Source organism: Halichoerus grypus, chromosome 2, assembly GCF_964656455.1.
Source record: "Halichoerus grypus chromosome 2, mHalGry1.hap1.1, whole genome shotgun sequence".
Taxonomy (NCBI): Eukaryota; Metazoa; Chordata; class Mammalia; order Carnivora; family Phocidae; genus Halichoerus; species Halichoerus grypus.
In genome coordinates this window covers 117,569,479-117,590,658 of record NC_135713.1, presented here as the reverse complement: position 1 = coordinate 117,590,658, position 21,180 = coordinate 117,569,479, and the positions used below count along the sequence as shown (strand labels likewise).

The window sequence follows — 21,180 nt, the reverse complement described above, 5'->3', positions numbered from 1 at the left end:
CAGACCTGGAAATGATGGCCCGGTGAAAGCTGTGTATCTTAAAGACCACAGTCTTTCATGTTCTTTCCTGTTGATTTTCGTGGTCATCTTTTAAGGAGACTGTCATACCATCTAAATTTTGTCCTAACTCAGAGATGGGCCACGTGGCAGGTCTTCTGGAAGGAGAGGAATTTCCGGTACCCCCCAGTAATGGCTCCAACACGCTGCCCCGTGTGAAGCCCCACCCCTTGTGCCCACCCACGCTCACATGGGCCAACAGGGCTCCTAGTTTTGATCACTGGCCTCCTTGCACAGGGCAAGCAGAGGGTGTGTGTCCTGTGGTCCACGTGAGGTTTGTGGCTGGGTATGGAGAGCTGAGCTATCACAAGCGGAGGTGGAAACAGGAGTGGGAAGGCTGTAAAATGAAATGCCATGCAACACCACTTACTAAAAACGAGAGTGGAGCTGTCCAGATACGGAAGGAAGTCCATCCATGTGTGTTGCGTGGAAGAGTTTTCTGCAGTGTGATCCCCCGTATGGTTTGAAAGATGGAAAGACAGTTTCTGCACACTCACTGTTTGTTAAATGAATGAATGGTATACTCCAAAATGTCAGATTGAAGCTGGGAATTTGGTGGGGAATTTTATTTTTTTCTGTTGTTTTCCTTTTTGCAAAAGTCATGTTGTTTTTTAAAAAATATATTTCATTCCTTAAAATATATAAAAAAAAAACTAAGTGCCACCTTGATTATTTTTCCTGAAGCTGATCAATAATCATTCTTCTTATGCTGGCCTGGTCTAAGTAGTGAATGTTCACTATTGACCATTAACAAGCACTTCTGGTAACCATACATGTTCTGGAAAGGTCAGAAGAACCAAATGGCATAGGTTCCTAAACTGGCCTCCTCATTTTCTCTTTGAGGATATTTTGTCACAGGCAAATGGTGACGGGAGCTCAGGGCTGGGAATTCGCCAGATTCATTTTTGCAAACTCCTGGCCCCAATACCTTCACAGTCCATGAGTGATTCTAGAGCAATGCAGCTAGGCCTTCTTACTTGGCAGCTAGGGCTCAGGCCCCCTCCCTCCTCCTCCTCAACCACCCCCAGTTGGCTGCCCAGATACCATGCTCATGCCTCTTCCCAGTGTCCGTGGGTGGGCACTCGGGTAGGAAAGCAGGGGTTCAGGAGTCAGGCCTGTGTGACCTTGAGCACATGACTTCACCTTCTAGACCCTCAGTTTCTTCATCTGTAAAATGGGGGGAAAGTACTAAGACAGAGTGAGGATTAAAGGAAAAATGGATAAAAAGCAGTTGATTGGTATGGTGCTAGGCATGTGGTAAATACTCAGGTATTTATATTCGACCTTATTAAGGTGGAAGCTGGTCTTATTCATAACATTATGATTATGAAATGCTACATTCTCTCACATGGCTAGCTTTAGGACTGAAATAAAGCCTGAGACCACTTGTTCATCCCCCCCCCCCTTTTCTTTTTCTTAAAGTAGGCTCCACGCGGGTGGAGCCCAGCATGGTGCTTGAACTCATGCCCCTGAGATTAAGACTTGAGCTGAGATCAAGAGTTGGGTGCTTAACTGACAGAGCCACCCCGGCACCCCTTGTTCTTTCCTTCTTAACTCTCCTCTCAGTGTATCATTAATTGATTACTACATTTGACAAATATTTATTGACTGCCCCTCATGTGCCAGATGCTGTGCTGGAAGCTTCCCAGTGGATGTGGGGTGTACTGAAACACTGATCCCCTGGATGCTCAGGGCAGTGGGTGTAGCTTGGGGAGGATGGAGCCCCTGGACTCTGGGGTGTTGCTGCCCATCACTGGCAGGAGACCTTACCGGTTTACCTGAGGGGGCAGTTTCTCTGTGTGCTGTGACAAAGGCCAGGCAGCACTGAAGTCACGAGCAAAAGAGGCCAAGTTTCCCACCGTCACAGAACGCATCCTCTAGTGAGGACGAGACATGTTGCGAACAAGTAGACAGGTCGTCAAATCGCTGCATATTGCAGAAGTGACAGGAAGAGCCAAATAAAGATCAGAGAGAGTCGGGGCAAGACAGTCGGGTGATTACTGATGGTATCATTATGGTTGAGGCCATTTTGGGGGAATTTTTTGGAGGAGACACTATAGATTGGCTCATAAATGTTTGAAAACCATGAACTGTTCCCTAGAGAGAAAACCTGGCTCCTATTCTTCGCTTTACAGCTAACCTGTTATGTGACCTTGGAAAAGCCACTTGGTCTCACATCCCTGTCCATTTATTGGAGGTGGGTGGATTGGACCAGGGATTCTTAACATTTTGGGAGGGTCACATGGCCCTCTGAGAGACTGATAAGTGTCTCTCAGACAAAAAGCACAAACATACAGAAATTTGTCTAACAATGTCAAACGGCTCCCTTTAAACCTCCCCAAATTCTGGGCTAAGAACCACTGGCCTCCATGAGCTTAGATGTCCTTTCTGGAATTACGACTCTGGTACGTGTATCTGAGTGACAAGCCTGCAGGGTGGACAGCCTTAGGAAGCCTCTAGATGGGGTTTGGGATATCATGATTTGGGTTAAAGTGCCCAGCGAGGCCAATCAGACTTCACACCAGCCAGCATTAGGAGTGGAGAGCCAGGCAGGTAATATAAAAAAAAAAGAGAAGCAGGCTGGACTAAGGGACATCATGGTACAAACGTCATCAATGCTGGTGGGCATTCAACCCAGGGGAACTGGGCAGTGCAAAGAGAGGGGATGCTATGGGAAGGCAAGGGGACCCTGCCCAGTCTGCAAAGGGCAGTTGCCTTTCAGTTCCAGCCAATTCCTACCATGGGGAATGGGGGCTCAGAGGCACCAGCTGTTTTTATTTTCCAAGAGAAGTTGTATATGGGGTTTGGAAACCTATTTTTCAAATCAGTTTTTGAAAACACTGTGGACCAGCATTCTGTGATTTCCTGCCTCCATGGTCCAGGATGCCAGCATAAGATGGAGAAACTGAGGCTCAAGAATAGATACCTAAATTCCTCTATTCCCTGCCCTCCTACATGAGCCCCATTTTCATCTCTGATAGTAGGAACAGCATTTATCGGGGTTGTGCACAGCCACTATCTCATCCTCCAACTGTTATTAGGGCAAGCGTTCTCCCAAGGTCACACTAGTGAAGATGACAGAACAGGGACCTGAGCACTAGGGATCCTAAGGCTCAGTGCTCTTCTCACCACATTGCCCTACGAGGGGTGGCCTGTGGAAGTGGCAGTCACTACTCAGAGAGCCTGGAGGCTTTGCCCACCCTGGGGACTAGCCCTGCCTGGATAGATACTAGTTCTCTAATCAGATTAGGCCTGGCATCTCCAAGAGCTTTAGTAATCCAGGGCTGGCTGGAGGATTGCCTGGAAATCAATCAAGCAGTAGCCTGGGGGGTTGGGAGGAGCACTGCTTCTAACTAGGGGCCCCCTACCCTTGCCACCCTCATCTCCACCCTGACTGCTCTGGCTCCCTGATCTGTGCCCCATCCACCTGCCCCAGGACTGGTGCAAAGAATGTGACTTGGCCCCTGGACGTGCAGAGGAGTGGCCTATGCCCTTCACCCTGGGTAGGCATCTCTCCTCTCGTAGCTGCTGCCCCACTCACCCACGAGGCCAGCAGAACACATTTGTGAATTATAAGGGGCAACTTACATCTCCCTCACTTCCCTGTAGGATTCTCGTCCCTGGCCACCACAGCCCAAATTAATTCCATAATCTGGGGAAACAGTTCCTCTTTTGATGGCACAAGGCATCAGGAAGCCTGGCTAGGGGCAATGTTGGGAGGGTTCTTGTAATGTCATGTGGTCATGGAGGATCCCTCCTGAGATCGGTTTGGAGATGTGGCCTCAAAATTCAAATGCTGTGCTGTGGTGAGGTGGTTAGACCAGAATTCAAATCTCTTGTCAATTAGTCTATGAAATCTTGGTTAAAGATCACCTACTCTGCCAACTTGTACAAAAGCACAAGTGGAAGGAAACCTTTCTGGGAACACAGGAAAGTATCCAAGGGGAGGTGTTACTTGGGTTGGGTTTGGAAATTGAAATAAGACACAGGCTCCGGGGAAAGGTCCACCACTTATCAGCTGTGTAGCCTTGGGCAAATGACTTAACCTCTCTGAGCCTCAGTTTTCTCATCTATGAGACTGATTATATCACCCTAACTTGAATGTTTTCAAGACTGTAGATGATAACACAGCATCTTTGCTCAGAAGCAGTAGCTTTTGTAATGATTTCATAAGGCCACTTAATTCTTTTTTCTTTTTTGGCCACTTGATTCTTGTTCCCCTGTTGAAGGCTTGCCAGAAGACGGTAGGTATTCTGACTACTGATCTCAATTAGCGTGTCATCTGGAGCTCCATTATCCTGCTCCGTGGATGGTAAATTTTTCTGTTCAGAGTCCGAGGCCGCTCCCTCCCTCACCATTCCCTGGGAGGGGAGCCAGTCATAAGTTGACCTGAGTCTCTTCACGTACAGGAAGGCAGGAAGGAAAGAGGCCAGACCCAAGGGAGGAGAAGGTGGAGAGGAAGAGAACAGGGAGGGTTCCAAACCCTGCAACAGTTAAATGTTAATGTGGGTGTCGGCATAGGAAGTGTCTTCTAAGGACAGAAGGAAACGAGGGAGTTTATCATCTCCTGCTTAACAGATACAGATGTATTCATAATTATCCTTCGCCTTGGGCCTTGAGGCCCAGGTGGGCTCCAGAAGGCCCGTGTTCCTGCCAGATGAGAGTCCTTAAGGTACATCATGTAGACAATTGGAATGCCATTTATCGTGCAAAACACAATAAAACCCTGAGCTCTCTTCCTGTCTCGGAGACCCATAAATTATGAAAATTATACCTGCCCCAGGCCATGGACATATTGTTTTATTAAAGTTCCGATGAATAAACTTCAGACTCTTAAAAATGTCCTCTTGGCTTTCATCTGGCATACACCTCCGGCATGGAGCTGTCGGTCTGCCTGGGTTCATCTGATTACCTCACCCACGTACTTCAGAAAGTGGAGCTCATTCCAAGTTGTGGGTTCAGCAGGCTGGAGGGGACGGCTGGGGGGCTGCGGGCGTGGCTTGGGGCTTCCTGGCCATACCACAGACTTGTCCAGGGGGAAATCTTGTTTTTTGCCCCCAGAGCAGGGAAACCAAGGCCCCCCTTTCTTTGTGGAATGAGCACCAGGCCTGTAGTACCTCTTAGGAATATGTGGTTATCAGCATAGAGAGGGCGGAAATTCTGCTTCTTCCCCCTTATTTTAAAATTCAATCACTGGGGAGCCTTTTTACTCTATTCTCTGCTTCTAACACAAATTGAGCTGCTAAGCCTTCAACTCCCTGTTTTCCCCATCCACTCCCAACCATGTCCTGGGCATGCGCCCTGGTCTACGAGCCTGTGTCTGCACCTGTAAGAGGTAGCTAGAAGTACTCTCTGCCGTGTATCGGTCAATTCCGGGCAGAAAGAAAACATCCTATTCAGCAAATGCTAACCATTATTATACCCAAAGCCATTTTGTAACTGGGAAGCAAGGGGAGGAAGGGCCGGTCAGGGAAGGAAAGACAAGGGCGGCAGATGTGGAACGTTTTCTCTGGACATCGAGTTTTTAAAAAACCAGTGCATGTTTGTTTAAACAGCACTTGGATTAGTGAGATTCTAAGCACCCAGCACCCTGCATAGGTTTTTGTTATTTTTCATCTCTGAATATGAGAGACCAAGCAAAACCAGGGTCAGGCCAAGCATCAGGAAATCCAAGGCTGAATCAAAGCCTGATATACAGCAACTGGGACTGAGGGGATTAGAAAGAAAAGCATCAGCAGTGTGACACTTACCTTGTCAGCACAGGAAGACTTCAGAGTACAAATTACTCTTCATCCATCCATTTGGGAATGGGAGCCTATCTTTATTCTTAAAATTCTAGAGCAGACAGGACCACGCTGAGGACAAACATCCTTTGTGCCTTCTTTGGCATTGACCAGAGGGTCCTTGGAATGGGCTTAGCTATCTCAAGAGGAACCTGAGACTTTAACCAAGAATTGGAAGATGCCAGAAATTGATGACTCCAGAGAAAACCAGAACTGGACTCCGAGCTCCTTCTCTTCCTCCCCTCCAGGCCCCCTCGCCCATCATTGTTGCCTGTGTGCCCGTGCTTAATGGCAACAGAAAAAAAAAAAATCACTCAACTCCTTTTCTTTCAGAAAACAAGAGGCAGGTGTTCACATGTTCAAAATAAAAAAAGTTCCCCCAGGTACATAAAGTGAGAAGTGGCCAGGTCTCTACCAGTTTTGTTTTTTTTTTTGAGGGGATGGGGTGGGGACAGAGGAAACACATAGAAGGTGCATTAGAAGGGCAAAGGCAAGGCATTAAATGGGAGACTTAGTCAAAGGAATTGCTTTTGTACAATATCCACCAATCTGGTGAAAATAAGAAAACCACCAAAGGTTTTCTGTTTGCCTTCTCAAAGCATTGTATGTGTCTGTGTGCATTGAGATCTGCTTTGGGGGCACCAGGGCTTACCAAAAGGAGAGAATTGCACAATTTTTCTAAACTGGACAGGTCAGATGACCCTTTGCCACCTCCTCTGCCTCCCTGAGGTTTGTCATCTGTTACAAATACACACCTGTGTAGGGAAGAGGTGGCGGCACCTGGCAGAATTCAGCTAGATAAGAAAGGGAAGCTCACCTCCAGTGGTTATCAGTGTGTCCTAGAGGCAGAACGAGGGACTGTTCTGGCACAAAGAGCCCCCTCTCTGCCCCTTTGTCCTGCCAGAGCTGGGGTACGCATTCCCACGTGATGACAAACTCTGACAAATTCAGAGTCTTGTTGGCTGAGGGTGTTGGGGTGTGAACACAAACACACGAGAAACGGCAGTCCTGTGTATATTTAACAATATATATTTATATATATTTTCTAGATCAGTACATTCAGTTTTTAACTTGTTTTTTTCTTCACAAACAGAAGAACTCTTACAATAGTAGACTTTCTAAAATAAATACTATTAAAATAGAGCTTCAAAATAAATATTCTATACAAAGGAAACCTTCTGTGGTAACTTTTGATGTGGGGTGAGAAGGGGCTACAGTGAAGAGGGAACAGGAAGGAGGAATGTGGTGGGGTGGGAACCTCGGAACAGCCTTTTCTGTTTGTAACACAAAACCAAACTGTGGGGCAGTGAGAAGAGAAAGCAAGGTAGGACAGACACCACACGGAGTTACCCACAGCAAACATGGCAGCGCAAGATTTGTCATCAACTGTCACAGTAAGCAGAGGGCATGGAAATGCTTACCGAAGGCATGAACCAGAAGGCCGGTGAAGCTTGGGAGATGCCCTAGTGAATTGTACAGTGCAAAGTCATGCTGCCCCGACCCCATCAGCCATTTCCTGGGGCAGCGGGGGAGACTATGAAGCTTCGAGGTGATGGAAACGGGGTGTTTGCTCCCAATACCTTCCATGTTGTGCAAACTTGGGCCAGTCATTATCTAACTGGGCCCCACTCAATGTACATTGGGGACCCACGCAGACTCCACAGCGCTGAAGAACTAGACGTGTCACATGAAGGTCTTTCACTTCTGTTGGCTGTGAAGGGGCCCATACCAGCAGCGGGGATTGGTCTTCACCTCCTTCCAGCAAGGGACTGTGAGAAGCCTTGGTTGCACCCCGACATCCATCCGGAAGATCTTGGGCTATTCTAGAGCCAGTTCTCAGGGTGCTTCTTGGAGTGTTGGGCCTTCACAAACCCACCCTCAGGGTGGGAGCAGCCACGGCCTACTGGGACATGTGTCCTGGACCCAGGCTTGTGGACCCTACCCCCAGTTCCAGGCAGAACCACCACCCACCCCAGGCTGAACAGAAGTGGGAACCAGCTGGCTCTTTAAAAAAAAAAAAAAAAAAAAAAAAGGTTAAAATGAGGCATAATCCAGCCAAGCAAGCTATTGCCGATGGAAACACAATCAGCCAGAGCACCCAGAGAAATGTGTCGTGTTTCTGAGAGTTCAGTCCCTCAGTGGCCCTTGACTGGCCCCCAGGACCCACGGGCAAGCCAGTTTTGTTGTTTTGCCAAGAAGCTGAGAAAAACATGCTGAGGGCTTGCCCTGCAACAGAGCTGGGAGAACCAGAGCTGCTTCACTGCTTCCCTTTACCACTGAGCACAGGGGACACCGGGAGCTCGGCACACATCCATCTAGCAGGTTAAATGCAAACCAAAAAGAACAAGGCAAAACAGGGGGAAGAAAAAAAGAAAAAAGAAAACCCAAACCAGAAAAATCCGTGTTTACAACTATGTACACAAAGTCAGGGTTCATCAGGGGTCAGGAGGCTGTTTGTCAGGAAACAGGTTCTGTGTAGATAGAGGGTCGGTGGGGTAGGTGTGTAGTGTGTGTGTGTGTGTGTGTGTGTGTGTGTGTGTGTGTGTACACAGCTTATGTAAATCAATTCTCCACAGAACGGGTGTGTAGAACACCAAGATCACCAAAGTGCAACTTGCCACTAGGTCAAGTTTCCCATGGAGACATTTGAGAGGGGCCCTGGGAAAAGTTCTGAAGCCTTGCCAAGAGTGGACGCGTGCCCTTCATTTTGGGGGTAACCTCTGCACGCCTATTCTGAGGAAAACATCTCCAGCCCCTTCAGTACACATCTGATACATTCAATTAGAATAAGTGGTTGGCTGAATGTGTTTTTCCTACCATTCCCTCCTATTTGTGCAAGAACATCCATACATCCATCACGACTATGGCAAGGGTAGCTACATGAATCAGCCTTAGAAAAATGCAGATGCAATATTTCATACTTTTTACAAGCTAGCAAATGTTATATAAATAAAGCCTAAAATAATAAGACCCTCCCCTCCTTTCCTCCAATCAATAAATACCTACGGTTACGATTAACTTATTCTAAATCATAAGATGTTACTAGTCTTCAAGAAGGAAAAAAAAAAAAGTCCTTGAGCATTGGGTGCATGCCAATCACAGCTACCTGCCTCTTTGCCTCCGCCCTGGAGGCAGTTCTGTTCCTACAGAACAAACTGGAAATGCTATGCAAGGTCTGCCTAATACACTTCCAGTTTCACCTGGGGTAGCTTTTCTGACCCAGGCCACCTCCTCTCATGGGGGTGGGACGACACACAGAATATCACATGAGGCAAAAACCCCTGCACAACAGCTGGGGAGGAAGGACCAGACACAATATAGCTTTTGCATGCAACAAGTACCTACCCACTGGACGTGCTGCACTTTGAGTCCTTTAGCACCTTGAGAGAAAGAGTTGCTACGTCTTTGGGGGCTGCTGGGAGGGGGCGGGCGGTGTGGCCACACACAGAAGCAGGGCTCAATCCCAAGAAGCCCCTGGAGAATTCCCACCCCCCTTGCTCTTACTCCCCGCCAGGGCTTCCTAACACTAAAATAGACTCTTTTTTCATCATCTGTCTATTTACATTAAAGATACAGACACATCACTGTACACAAAAGGCTATGACAGCAAGCAGCAGACTCAGAAGAGAAGGAACCCACACCCAGCTTGGCTCTGTCACTCTGCCAACAGGTGTTGCCTCTCTTCTTTGCTGTTAAAATCCTCTTCTTGGTGGGAAGGGGGATTGTGTTCCTTGAGGTTGCTCGCCCCCCAGATTTTGAAATCAGCCCTTCCTGGGGGGTGGCCCAAAAGGAAGCAAGTGTTTCATTTTTTTTTTTTTTAAACACCGTTATAGCATCTGGTTTAATTGTTCTATAAAAACATAATGACTGGATCCAGAGACCACAGCCTCAGACTCATTGGCAAAATGATATTTGGTCTCGCGTGTGCCGCCCCTGTTTCTCTACCCATAAAATTTCTGGAAAGGATCTGGGTAGAGAGAACTCGGGGCACGTAGTGGCAGGTGAGTCTGTGACTCGGTAAGAACCGAAGGACGGTGTTATGGGCGGAACACCCCCGAGAGTTAGTGATGAAGCTGGAAGGGAGAACTGCACGGTGTAGTGGCTCCTAAATCCATTTGCAGCTCCAGGGAGGCAGAGTGGGGAATGAGCCCCTGCTCGGAGGGGGGTCCCAAGTATATACAACAGGGATTGCCAGGGTCTTCGCCTTCCCCAGGGTGTTGGGGCAACCTGGGGTTGGGGGGGGAGGAGCAGTATGAACGTCAGGGTTCCAAGGGTCTTCTTCAAAGGTCCCCTGGTCCCGCAGTTAATGATTCCTTCCCGGCAGCCAAAGAGAACGGAAGGGAGGGCGGGCGGGGGGGTGGGGTGGGGGGGAGGAGGGACCGGGAAGGCGGTTCAAGCAGCTGCAACTTCCGGATATGTGCCCGCATCTGTGTTGGGTCTTCTGAAAAAGAACGCCCCCCATCCCCCGCCACACCACGCCCCTGCCACAGAGTTCCAGGGCCCGGAAAAAGAAAACCGAAACACAACTCGAAGTGCTTCTTCATCCCTTCGGGGAAGAGAGGGCGAGAGGGCGGGCACTGGTGGTCCCCACGGCTTCCGAAGCGGAGGGTGGGGAGTGGGCAGCCCGGCAAGGTCAGCCTCGGGACACTAAAACCTCCGGCCTCGCTGTGGTCTTCTCAGGTGTCAGAAGGGAACCAGGTTTTCAGGGGGAGCGCGGGGGCTTTGACCCCAAGTGTCAGAAGGGCTTGTCGGGTCTGCTGGCCTTGGCGTCCCCGGCGGCCGCCTTGCAGATGACGCTGTTCGTGTGCTTGCAGCGGCACCCAGGGCGGCGCAGGCGGTCGTAGGCGCGCTGGGCCAGCTTCACGCAGCCGGTGGCCGGCAGGTAGCAGAGCAGGCATGGCAGCACCAGGGACAGGGCGCCCATGAAGGACCAGCGGGCGCAGCAGTTTGAGCGCGAGCAGGAGCACGGGTGGTCGGCGCACGAGCCCTCGTCGTCCTCGTTGGTGCAGTGGTAGAAGACGCCTTGCACCAGGCACATGCAGGTGCCGTAGTTGACCAGGGTCTGGGCCGAGCACAGGCATTCCTGGTTGCAGACCCAGCAGGAGGGCAGTGTCCGGGGGGATGCGCACTCCTTGCACTTACACTTCCCGCAGGCCTCGCACAGCAAGAAGTGCTTGTCCAGCTCAGGGGGCACCGCCGGGCCCTTGAGGTCCAGGGGCTTGCAGTGGACCACCTTGGGCTGGATGCGCACAGCCCTCGGGGAGGCCTGATCAGCCACGGGCGGCGGTGCCATGTGGTCTAAGAGCCGCTGGTCAGAGGACGTGCTGCTGCTGCTGCTGACAGAGCTGGGGCGCCCGCTGAAGGAGATCCAGTGGTGGGTGACGTCCTGGTCACAGCGGGCAGGTGGCGGGGCCAACTCTGGGGCCCCGCCCCGGGTCCGCTTGGGGCCAACAGGGGGCACCAGGCCAGGGTTGTCTATGTAGTCGTTCTCCACGTGGCTGGTCTTCATCTGGTCGATGGGGAGGATGGTGAGTGGGTGCTGGAGGCGGCTGTGGGGCATACGGCTGTCAAGTAGGGGCTGGACCATGACTGAGCTGGGAGTCAAGGGGGCGCTCTGTGGGATCGGGGGCTCCATGGGGCTGGAGGTCCTGGACTGTGCAGAGGAACAGGCTTCTAGGGGCCCTGGGTGGGGGGAGGTGGGGAAAAGGAAGAAAGAGTGGATTCCAGGCATCAGTACTTGGCCTGTTAACACCCCCACCCCCCCCAACAGGTAGTCGGGAGTACAAATGAAATGGAAACTGGATTCTCTGAGTGGACTCTCCAGCATGGAGGCTTAGATGATTAATAATAACAATTAATAATGAGTGGCAGAAACAACACTTATTCAGCACTTAATGAGCGACACACTCTGCTAAGCACCATATATATTACGTCATTGATGCTTCACTCTAAAACGTAACTACTATGATTATCCCTTCTGTAGTTATAGAAAACGAAGGTTCAAAGTAACTTGTCCAAAGGCACACAAAACTATCAACAGAACTCAGCAGGAGTTCAAACCTAGCCCGACCAAACTCATTCTTGCAACAGCTGTGAAATATGCTCTATTTTTAAGATAGATAGCTCAGTGTTAGTTATAAACACAGGCTCTGGAGTCAGATCCAAGTTTGAATTCTCACCCCCTGCCTAGCAATGTTGCCATAAATAAGGTTCTGTAACCTTTATGCCTTAGTTTTGTCATCTCTAAAATGGGTTCTTGTGAGGATTAAATGAGAAAATGCTATCCAGTACCTAGCATCTTGCCTGCCAGTAATCTTGTCACTATTCCAGAGAGCGTCAGCTTAGATTTCCTGAACACCCAAAGGACTGTGTGCCAGGCATTGTGCTGAGGATGTAGTGACCATGACAGATAGCCCCTGTAAGCTCCCATGGAGTGTATCAGCTGGATAAACAAGTCTTTATTTCACACAGTCACAAGAGAAGGAAGGGCTGTACGGGATGCCTGCACATCCAGGATATTAACTTAGTACCACCACTTCTAAGAGCAGCAACCTCCAGTGGCTAATAACCCCTGGCTAGGAGCACTTCTGACAACTTGGATGGGAAATCCTCTCGAGGGGCACTCACATCACCCATTTCCAAATGCTGAGCTGAACATTCAGCCTAAATGCTATTTACTAGAATAGCTAAGCCAACTCTGGATCAGTTTCTAATTTCACCAAGAGAGTGCAATTTTAAGTTGGAATCCCGCCAGAGATTCAACTGCAGTGCCTGACACGGAACCCCAGGAAGTCACTTAAATCAAAGAGCGGAAACGACTTGGTTCAAATTTAGAAAGTGCACATTGTTTTCTATTAGAAGTACCATTTCCTCGCCTGCTGACCTTTACATTCGGAATTCAGCTGGAGATCAATTTAAAGAAATAGCAGCAGAAGGCCAAGACCTCTGCCCAAGGGGACACAATTTGGAATCCAAGAGAAAGATTAGACTCTGGGAAGAGTCCACTAGGGGGTGGGGGTGTGAGACAGAACAAGGTGCGGATAGAAGGGAAAGATAATGGTCTTAAAAAAAAAAAGAACAGACCACTGAATAAATGTGTTATGGGGTGGAGTTTGGTAAATGCCTTTTCATGATGCTAATGATGTTCTCATTAGGAGAGCGGTCCCTGTGCCTCTGCTGTGAGGTTCATCTGGCCTAAGAGGTAATGCTAAGAAGAGGGCGGAGGTTGACAGGTTTCCATTTCCAGTTAACCCCCTGCCCCTCCAGACTGGGTACACAGTTGGTCTATCCCAGTACTCCAATCACGGGAATGACACCTTGCCCCAGGTAACTAACTCATCCATACTTATCAATGTCTACACTGAGGAATGGGGGGGGGGCAGGCATTCAGGGTAACTCATTTATACTCCCCTACTTGGAAACAATATTTGATCAGAAATGGTGAAATTGTTGGGGGAAGGGCTTCTATAAATGCTTTCTGACCTGTCTAAAAGAAAGAGCTAGCTCTAGATGCAGAGTTCACGAAGGGGATAAAAGGGAACTTTACCCACTTTTACGACAGGGTTCTCATCTGTATTTCATCTATACTGCAAATGCAAAAAAAGCATCAAGTCTTTTCCATAAGCCTCAGTGCTCAGTCAACTGATATTTCCCATTTGCACAGGGCACGTATGCCCATGGGGCTTTGCTCCCATGCTCTACCTACTTAAAAGATGCCGGGACTTCTGTGCGGTTTTTCTCATGTGGGACAAAGTCTGCCTAATGGCAACACCTGCCTCCCGTCTCCACACTCCCTCCAGAGGAAAGGAGAGCATCTTCTTCAAATGGCAGACTTCCCTGTAGCAGAATTAGCCTTAAGTGTCTGGCACTTCCGCCACCAAGAATGGTCATTTACCAAGGCAGCCTCTTCTAGGGACCCTGTGGTCAGGGCTGGATGGGGGTGATGTCAAATATGCATCTACGGAGAGGAGTTTTTCCAAGGATCCAGCCAACCGTGGCGCAGAACTTTAGGGAATGCTATCTTAGCCCACTTATTCTTTGCAGGGGCTCCAAAGCTCCAAAAGAAATGGGTTTAGGGTCAACAGACGAAGATTAGGAACTTTGCCTGGAGGAAAAGGTGTGACTGGGCACAAGAAGGGAAAATGCTGACGGAGGCATAGCGTGAGACTCTCTGGCACCAGCCAAGAGGTGTCTCAGCCTGAACCCCTACCCCAGACAAAGACAACGTGATTCCCTTATTCCAGAAGCCTGGGTCATGACTGCTCAGGGTCTTATCCCATGTAGTTGGGCTTTTGTCTCTTAGGACTAGGATAGCGACTTGCCATGCTGTTGGAAAAAGTAAGGGGAAAGAAGAAAATTATCCACTCTTCTTCCTCCAGTTCTATTCCTGGGATTCTTCAAAACAGCCACATTTTTGGGGGGGTAAAACAAAAGGCATGGGCAATGCTCAAGGACTTTAACAGGCCCTGGAATCAGAAGGCACATGCATGGAAAATTCCCACCAGGATGCCAGGGTGGGCGCAGAGCCTGCAGGCAATGGGATGTTGGCCTTAGCAGGCTCCCATCACCCTCCAGAGGTAGCTGTCAACATCTGGACTTAGAGTTGGGGCCAGACATGGGGGTGGGAGCTTGGTCCATGATGACTCAGCTCTCCTGGGACATACTCCATCCAAGAGGGCTCCAGCAGGCATATTCCAAAATGCATCTTCCCTATCATAACCCTGATGTCGGATTCCTTCCGGCCACCAGCTCAGCAAAAACCAGTGGCTGGCTCAGAGCTGCTGTGCTCAAAACCCTCCGCCAGCCTCACTGCCTTACCGCCCCATTAGCGGGGACTTCCACAGGAGGGTAGAATTCATTCGGCTGACCGAGAAAAACTACTTCCTGAGCAGCCTGTTTGATAACCCCTCAGCATAGCTAAATGAGGTCTCAAAAAAAACCCCAACCCTCAGTTGGTTTAGAAGATCAATCTCTACTCACTGGGACACACCCTGCCTCCAGCCTAAGCAATGCTGAGGAACTTAAGTGCAGTTTAATATGTACTCTGCTTCCCCTGCAAGGAAGGAAGAGATTTATAATATAAATAGGGGAGAGGAGGCTTTGCCTCATTTAGGCTCTTTGGAAGACTGATGGCCAATTTGGAAGACTGTGGACAGAGAAACAAAGCCAGCACTCCACTTAGTCAGAGAAGCACCACTATCGAGTTTTAGGTGGCATTATTATGGATTAGCATAAGGAAAGGAAACTTTTACCTCCACTCCCAACTTCTCATAATAAATAATAATAATTGTGGAAGCAGCTAATATTTATGAAACATATCTTCGTGTCAGGCTGTCTGTGCTAAGCCCTCAGCGATTTTCTCATTTAATCCTCACACCATCACCTTGGAGAGTAACACCCATTTTGCAAGGAAGAAATGAAGAACAAAGGGTCATAATGCGGCTAAGTGATTAGGTCACGATTCGAACCCAGACAGCAAAGGCTCCAGAGCCTGCCACCTCAACCCCACAGTCCTGACTTACAGTAACGTCTGGGTATTCACGTGAAGGCAGGAAAGCCCCGATCACTTTCACCGCCAAGAACTCTACTAGTCTTCCCAGTCTGCCACCAGCCCTCAGGGAGCCTCATCAGGCCATTCACGGGGCTCTTAACCAAACCAGCAGGGAAATGAAGCCAGACAGGGGTTACATCAGATTGCGCCCCCCACCGCCCCCGTTGAGGGAATTCTCACCGTGCAGAGTGGAGGCTGGCGGCGGAGGGGGGGGGGGGTGTTGAAATCTGTCATTACAGGAAGGCCCAGAGCTCAAGTTACCTTGGCTTCCAATTCAGTTTTCTTTACCATCCCTTCTGTCACCTCATACACCGCTGCTTTACTAAGTGTGTTCATTTTTAGGTTTTTTTTTTTTTTTTTAAAGTCTCACTTGTAGGATCTCACCACAAAGCAGTCTCTTAAAGTAAGTCCTGACATGGGAGGGAATTCCCTCTCCTCTCTCCTACAAAGCTGAACTTAAGGGTCCCTAGGGCACATTCTCAGATGGGGCTTTCTGTTCCAGGTCTGTGGGGAAGGGAGGGAGGGGCTTGAGTAAGAGGGAGCCAGAAGCCAGTCCTAGAATACTGAATCAGCAGGATATCGCAAAGCCCAGAGCACATACACTCGTGTCTTTGCCACTTGGCGGTCTGTGGTCTGTGGCCTGTGTACCTGTGGGAGGGGCTGAGCGTCAGGATGCAGACCTCACAAGGTGGGCAGGCTGAAAAGAATCAAGGGGTGTGTTAAAGGTCCACGCCACCCACCCACCTCTTCCCCTTGACTTACCCTGGGAAGAGAAGTTGGGAAATACTTGGAAAACCTGACAGCTGTGCTTTCAAACCTAGAGGTCAGCACATGACAGACTGGCAAGAGGCTCTGAATGAATGGGCCATTTCTGCACTGCTCCATTCAGTCTCGGCAGGTCCTCCCAGGAAAAGGGTTGTTTAACCCTTTTATCAGTTCAGAAGACAAGGTCTCTAGGCTGCCAGGGATCCCGCCCCCCAGTACCACTTGGTTCTTTGTGACAACAGCCCAGTTTAGTTAATTAAACTCCAACCAAATAATGACTTATTGCTTCAAAAAGACTTTAAAAGGTGTTTTGGCGGGGGGGGGGGGGGGCGGTGGTGGTGAGGAAAGCCAGGGACCTGCCTTCCCTACACCCCACTGAGGAAGACCATCTCTGCATCTCTGCAGAGAACAAAGCATTGATGCAGCTGGATTTGTCAGAGAATCCCACCCCTCTCCAGCACCAGCACTAAGGAGCTCACCTCTGGCCATAATCCGTTAGAGATCACAAAAGAAAGCAGCTGCTTCTCATCCCTTTGTCCCATTACCAGCTAGCAGTTCCCAACCCTCTCCTCTTCCTCATCCACAACCAGTCAGCTGAGCGCCAAAGCCCCAGCATAAGGACTAGCGGGAAGGGTCTTGCTGTACTTGGCTCTGGGCTGTTCTACCTGGCTTTAAATGTTGGTTTCATTGTTTATCTGCTCAGATCCCCTTAAAGAGATACTAGAAATCACAGTTTGGGAACTCCTGGCCCACATCAAAGTTTGGAGGGGCCCCGCTCACTGACACCAAGATAATTTGTCTCACCACCCTCCACCAGAGATTTCTAAGAGATTCCAATAATAGATTCCTAATAATAGATTTTAGTTTACTCCTGGGATGGGGCAGCAGATGACTGCCCCCTTCTCTCAACCAGAAAAAGAAAGACTACCGGACAAGGGAAGCCACTCTTCTGTAAATGGCCACCTGCCCCAGAAGGGCCTCTTCCCTTCTCCACTAGATCCAGCACATCTGTGCTCCCTCCCCAGTGCCCTTGCTTCCTCCACTGACTGTCCTTGGAAAGAACAATCACGATTACAGCTGAATGGTGGAGCCTCTTAAATCCAGCCACATGTCCCGGATACATTCCCAGCCTTGTCAGCTGTCCGATCCGCAGGGTGGCCCCAGACCCCCGAGAGCCAAGAATACCCCATATTCTAACCTCATGCAACTCCTGTGTAGGAAGTGGCTCCCTTAGAACCAGGTCCTCATTGAGGTGCCCAGCCCAGCCCAGCCCCCTTGGGAAGTTTCTTTCCTTCGCCCCTCCCCGACTCTGCAGATGGAGAGACTAAGGCCCAAACTTAGCAGGTTTCCTAGCTACTCATCTGGCCCCTAGCTTGGTCTGAAAGGAGTAATAGTTTTCTGTATGTCGCTCTTCATCACCTTTTTCCTCTGGCTCTTTTGAAAGACCAAAAATACATTCCAACAGGTCACTGCTTTCCCTTCTATCAGGGAGATCCAGCTTTGCCCTGAGATGGGACCTTTCCACTCTTGCCATTCGCCCTTTCCTTAAGAACACTTTCATATCTACATCCCAAATCCAAATTTTTCAACCGTGTCCCTAAATCCAGCTTTGTGCAAGACTCCTTGAAGTTTTCCTCACAGGGGAACTTCCAACTCCGAAGCGGCAACGTGACAGGCACTCTGGAGTCAGAACCAGATTAAATGCCTTAACGCTCTAAGAACACTGAACTTCTCTGACTAAAGAAAGGGGGCTCCTTTCCAAACCTCCTTGGTACAAACATCTAGGTCCTACCCAAGAGGATGGCCTGAGGAAAGAAAAATGCTTGTGGGGGCCCCACACTTGGGGCTAGAAGATGTCACACCAAGGGGCTAGCATCAGGAACTGGATGCGGAAGTCCCCATGTGTTATCCCAAAGTATCAAACCGCAGAGCAGTACCCCTTCAAGGGCCACTTCTGAAGGTGTTAATGAGTGTTTTTTCCTCCCTTTATTTTTGAATCACTCACTTTCAAATTTTGCTTTGAAAGGCTGCCTTCATTTGTTATTCAAGTCAGCCACACCTGTGGGTAAAGACTAAGTCAGTCAGGTTTACCAGAGTGGGAGTCAGGGGGTGGGGATGGAGATGGAGGAGTGAGTAAATATGCTGGACAGAGGGTGGAATACCTATTCTGGAAGGATTAAAACAAAAATGGCATCTGTAAGCTCCAAATGATCACCAGTTTCTGTCCTGCTTAGCCAGGAATCATTCTAGTCTATGTGTTCTGTCTCCTCCCACCAAGCCTAACCAAAGCTTTAAGGAAATGTTGTCATTTCAAAATGATGGTAATCTGGAAAAGGTCGTGGGAATGAGGAGGATTTCCACTCCACAAAAAGAGGAATGACTCCTGGGTTCAGAATCTAAAAAAGGAAAATAAGAGATGTCTTATGAAAGTCTTCCTCACCCTAACTGACCAACATTTGTCCATCATGGATATTTCAGAAATATGCCATCAAAATGCCTCCTACCAGGTACTGGCCAAACGTAGCATCTCAGTTGGTCATTGTGTGCACTGCTCACATTAATGGATTTGTCTGAAGCCTGCTGGCAAGTGAGGTTGCTCCCAAGGTCTGGCAAAGAGAGGAAACTAGATTTCACACTGGACAAGTCTACATCTTTCCCACCCTTCTGCTGAAACAGAGCTAAAGGAGTCTACTGCAGCCTTCCCTTTCCTAGTCCACCCCACACCCACAGACTAAAGGAAAAAAAACTGAACAATTCAGATGTTTATGCTCCATTCATGTGAAGATCCAGAGAACTCTAAACATTGTGAAATCACCAGTGCAATATTGGGTAGGGCCGCAGGCCAGACTGAGCTTATTAAGAGATTGATAAGGCCGTATTTCCTAAATGCTCTAGGCCTTCACCTTCCAGCTTTGTATGCCCGAGAGGCTCATCAGAAAGATTGGAGAGCCTCGGTCAGCTAACCAGACAGGCATGCACTTGCTCCTGCCCCTCCCCAAACGGGAGAATCACACCACTGATTTGGAGGCAGTAAAGTGGGGGTTCCCACTGGATCTGGGCACCCCACTGAACCCACACCTTTCCTTTCAACGCTAACCATGCTTGGGGGTTCCCGGAGACTCAGTGCGCCAGAACGCAGCCTCCTGCCCTCACCCAGCCTTGGCAACATGGACGCCCATCCAGCAGCTGGTGAATGAGGCAGCCAGTAGCTCTCCCCTCTAATCACCACCATCCAGCCCCACCGGCTCAGTTTGCTTCTCTGGCCGTCACTCAGCCGTCAAGTCATGCAACCATTTTCGTCTCTCTTGCCTTCTCTGCCCACAACCCCCAGCCCCAATCAAAGAGAATTGAGAAATCGTCTTCTTGCACAAGAGCAGCTACTGTCTAAATGCTTTTTGATCGTCTGCATAGAGGGGGAACTGGGCACAGCCCTGGCCCCAGTGATGAAGCCAACCTCCAGCTGCCCTGGATGCCCAAACCCGCCTTTGCCCCCCTTCTTTGCCCCTTTGGCCTTGGAGAGTCAGAATTTTCAGAACGTACCGTCTCTCTATTTCTCTCTTCTCGGTGATGTCAACCTGGTACTACCAAGAAGGAGGGAAAGCGGGAACCTTATCTCTCCTACGCATGCAACCTCTTTCTCCAGCTCCCACACGCCCGGCGTTATGTAAACGCACCTTCAGCCCCCACCACAGCCCCAGCGCGGCCCGGCCCCGGGGCCCGGCACGGCTCGGTGCCCGGAGAAGGGAGGCACGAGGAGGCCGAGGGGCCTCTGGCCCTGCAGAGGCCGGGGAAGGGAAAGACAACTGCAAGGCATGCACAGCATAAAATGCAGCAGCAGATCAAAGGTCAGACGGCCTCGCCAAAGAGAGGGAGCAGAAATGCCCAGTCCCGAGCCATCTCGGTGCTGACCATCGAGGAGGAGGCAGAAGGGTAGAAAACCCAGTCCGTCACGGCTCCGAAGGGAAAAGAAAAACCTACGTCGAGCATAGGCCGCTCCAGTGGGCTGGGGAGATCTGGGCAGAGCTGGCACCGTGGGCACGGAGCCCGGGGTGGGCAAGCCGCCCAGGGCAAGAGCGCCCGCCGGACCCAAGAGGTGGCTCCTGACCGAGCCCAGAGCCTCCCATTCCAACGCTCGAGGCGGGTGGTGGCAGGAGAAAAGAAACCAGGCCAGAAGCAAACTCCCGGGACACGCACGGGGCTTTCTGAGTCGCAGAGTGGGGAAGTCGGGCTTGGCAGTGCCCCGGGGTCGGAAACTCCGGTGCCAGGCTGTGAACACCCCCGGCGCCGTGCCGGCCCAGCCGAAGGCGTCAGGGAGCTGCGGCACACCGCAGCAGCTCGAAGAGGCGCAGGGAGAGGGAAGGAACACTGAGGCGCGCTTAGAAATAGCGCACCATTTGCCCCAGCCGGAGGGGGAGTCGTGTCGCGACTCAGAGGGGGTACTTTCGGATCCCGAAACCGGCCAGGGACTTACTTTGAGGAGCCGCAGAACCACAAGCATTGCTCCACGCCTGTGTAAATCCCCGAACCCGGGCGGGTCAGACGCCGCTGTTCACGCAGACGTCGGCGGGAGAAACCGATAGGACTCCTTGCGCACCGCAGGGCCAGCTCCGCGCTGTCAGCTCCTCTCGCTGCCTCCGCGGCGGTGTTGCAACCACTGCCTGGGAAAATGGCTTTTTTATGAATGGGAGGGAAGGGAGCTCCAGTGCGCACGCGCTCCGTTCACGATTCTATGAATGGGTGGGCACAAGAGACCCCGCGCGCGCATGCGCCGCGGTCCTTTTTTTATGAATGGGGGGCCGGAAAAGAACTTAACCCCTGATTGCTGGGGCTGACTCTAGCTCCTCCAGAGGCCGTCGTTCTTTTACAAAAAGGGGTGGAGGTTGTTGTTGTCTTTTTTTTTTTTTTTTTAATGAATGGAGGGCGGCGGCGACTGCTGCAGCTGGCTCAGCTGCGCGGGCTGTACCCCCTCCCAGCCTGCGAGAGGAGGTAAAGGCCACCTTCACGCCACTGCGGGCCTGGGCAGGA

General features: G+C 50.3%; 1 protein-coding gene and 1 long non-coding RNA gene across 3 annotated transcripts in view; one reads left to right on the top strand and one right to left on the bottom strand.

Annotated features, from left to right (window-relative positions):
- Window positions 1–6,853: 6,853 nt before the first annotated feature.
- SPRY4 (sprouty RTK signaling antagonist 4) lies at window positions 6,854–20,817 on the bottom strand. Of its 2 annotated transcripts, XM_036116418.2 has the most exons (3): window positions 20,627–20,817; window positions 18,660–18,761; window positions 6,854–11,522 (listed from the first exon to the last, which is right to left on the bottom strand). In XM_036116418.2, exon 3 carries the CDS (start codon window positions 11,473–11,475, stop codon window positions 10,576–10,578), a length of 900 nt encoding a protein of 299 aa, XP_035972311.1. In that variant the 5' UTR covers window positions 11,476–11,522; window positions 18,660–18,761; window positions 20,627–20,817; the 3' UTR covers window positions 6,854–10,575. The 2 variants fall into 2 exon arrangements, with proteins under 2 accessions (XP_035972311.1, XP_035972307.1); XM_036116414.2 differs by lacking the exon at window positions 18,660–18,761 and having other exon boundaries at window positions 20,627–20,815.
- Window positions 20,818–20,985: 168 nt separating this feature from the next.
- The window catches only part of LOC118550951 (uncharacterized), a 360,365-nt gene continuing 360,170 nt past the window's right edge, over window positions 20,986–21,180 (top strand). Inside the window, exon 1 of the long non-coding RNA XR_013445824.1 lies at window positions 20,986–21,141. This is a non-coding gene — a long non-coding RNA (uncharacterized LOC118550951). The remainder of the gene's footprint in view (window positions 21,142–21,180) is intronic.